Raw genomic sequence first — 1738 nt, 5'->3', positions numbered from 1 at the left:
TATATATAATGTGTGTGTGTGTGTGTGTGTGTGTGTATGCATGTATGTATTGCACATTTTAGTATTTTAGTATTCATGCACTTATTTTTTTATTCAGAATAAGAGAAATAATTGTTAAATTCATAAAAATAACCCCATTCAAAAGTTGTAATACACTTCATCCTTGATGCATGTTGTCGCCTGAACAATCCACAACTGTTATTCAGAACAATCCATCAGGTCCGACAGATTCTTTGGATTTGCAGCATCTTTTGTGTATTTGAAACCTTCCTAAATCATTTCATTTCTCGTCACAGCTGAGAGACTTAGGAATTATAAAAGCACTTGATTAAAAGTCCTCTCTCTGTTGTGTTAATGAAGTGTTTTCTCTGTCGCATCTCTCCAGGTCAGAGTTCGGCCGTCGGCTCTCCGGTATTGGTGCCCTTCTCTCGCTGGAGCTCAGAGCCGAGTCTGGCTCACTGCAGTCCGGATTCGTGTCCTCACTCCAGCCCCTTCACGGCCCAGTCGTCCGGATTATCCGTGCTCCCGCATCGCACGGGCGCTTCGTTTCCAGACCGCCCCGTTCCCGTCCCCCTGCGCCGGAGCGAGTCGGTGGGCCGCAGAAACCTGCTCCGCCACCCCAACCCGCTGCCGCCCCTACTGGCCAACCGGGACTCTGACTACGAACTGGAGCCGCCCGACAGGGGGCGCAAGAGAGCCATCGACAACCAGTACATGTTCTTCTGACAGAGACAGAGGAGGAAAAAGAAGAGAACAAGCCGCGGATGAAAAGTGCTCCGGAATTCCCGGTCGGATGGAGAGCGTCTGGCAACCAAACGGAAGAAAGGAGTTGGAGTCGTGCAAGATTGCGCACGAGACTCGGGGCAGAGGCACCTGTGCGCTAACAATACCGCCGTACACCGGACACCCAGCCCTGGCAGCTGTCTACCTTGTGAATGTATTATACGGATGTTTCGCTATCAAATCAGTGTGTATCGTAAAATAGCTCGGAGGAGTTGTTGGATGGGAACGTTGCGAGACGGCTGGTCAGCAAGCCGAACACAAACCAAGGGTCCATTCACATTCAAACACTTTCGTGTCTACACTGGAAGCGGACATCGCAACAGCTCGAGGCCGTCTACACTGGATACATTCATTCAGCTGTATGCTAGAGGCTAGACTGTAGTAATCGACGATTACTAAAACGACGATAACATTTGTTTGTCGATCAGACAAAAAAAATCGTTATATTCGACAGAAATGCATTACAAAATAGATTTTGCATGCGATTTAGTTTGATCTACAACTACAACTGCATATGCTTATAGTAGAAATGACAAAATGATTCAAGTTAGCTCATCAGACCAGGAGGCTAGAATTTAGCGATTATTAAAATCGTGTCAAAATCATTCGAAGTAATCTTTATTTTCCACAGCAATCCTTTATAAAATTAATTTAGCATGCGATTAACTTTAGCATTAATTTTGCATATGTTCATATCCCTACAACTGCATATGCGTATTGTTAAGGGAAAAAATAAGACAAATTAGTTCGCCAGACCAGGAGGCGAAAGCGTGATAGATTGGAAAAATCATCAGAATTTACAATTACAAAATTGATTTTGCATGTGATCATTTTATAATTATGTTTTATTATTAGTACTCCTACGACTGCATACGCATATGGTTAGAAGTGGAAGTGGAAGGCTAAGCTTCAGCAGTTAAGAAACATTACAATGTAATCAGTCGAAAAAAAGTTA

The 1738-nt window shown here is 44.0% G+C and overlaps 1 protein-coding gene across 1 annotated transcript in view; it reads left to right on the top strand.

Annotated features, from left to right (window-relative positions):
* Window positions 1–1671, top strand: part of LOC122348751 (SH2B adapter protein 3-like) — a 6812-nt gene extending 5141 nt beyond the window's left edge. The window contains exon 6 of the mRNA XM_043244591.1: window positions 386–1671. Coding sequence (XP_043100526.1) covers window positions 386–726 — 341 coding nt within the window. The 3' untranslated portion in view covers window positions 727–1671. The remainder of the gene's footprint in view (window positions 1–385) is intronic.
* The last annotated feature ends 67 nt before the right edge of the window (window positions 1672–1738 follow it).

Source organism: Puntigrus tetrazona, chromosome 7 (genome assembly GCF_018831695.1).
Source record: "Puntigrus tetrazona isolate hp1 chromosome 7, ASM1883169v1, whole genome shotgun sequence".
In the NCBI taxonomy this organism is placed as follows: domain Eukaryota; kingdom Metazoa; phylum Chordata; class Actinopteri; order Cypriniformes; family Cyprinidae; genus Puntigrus; species Puntigrus tetrazona.
This window is presented reverse-complemented; position numbering and strand designations above follow the sequence as displayed.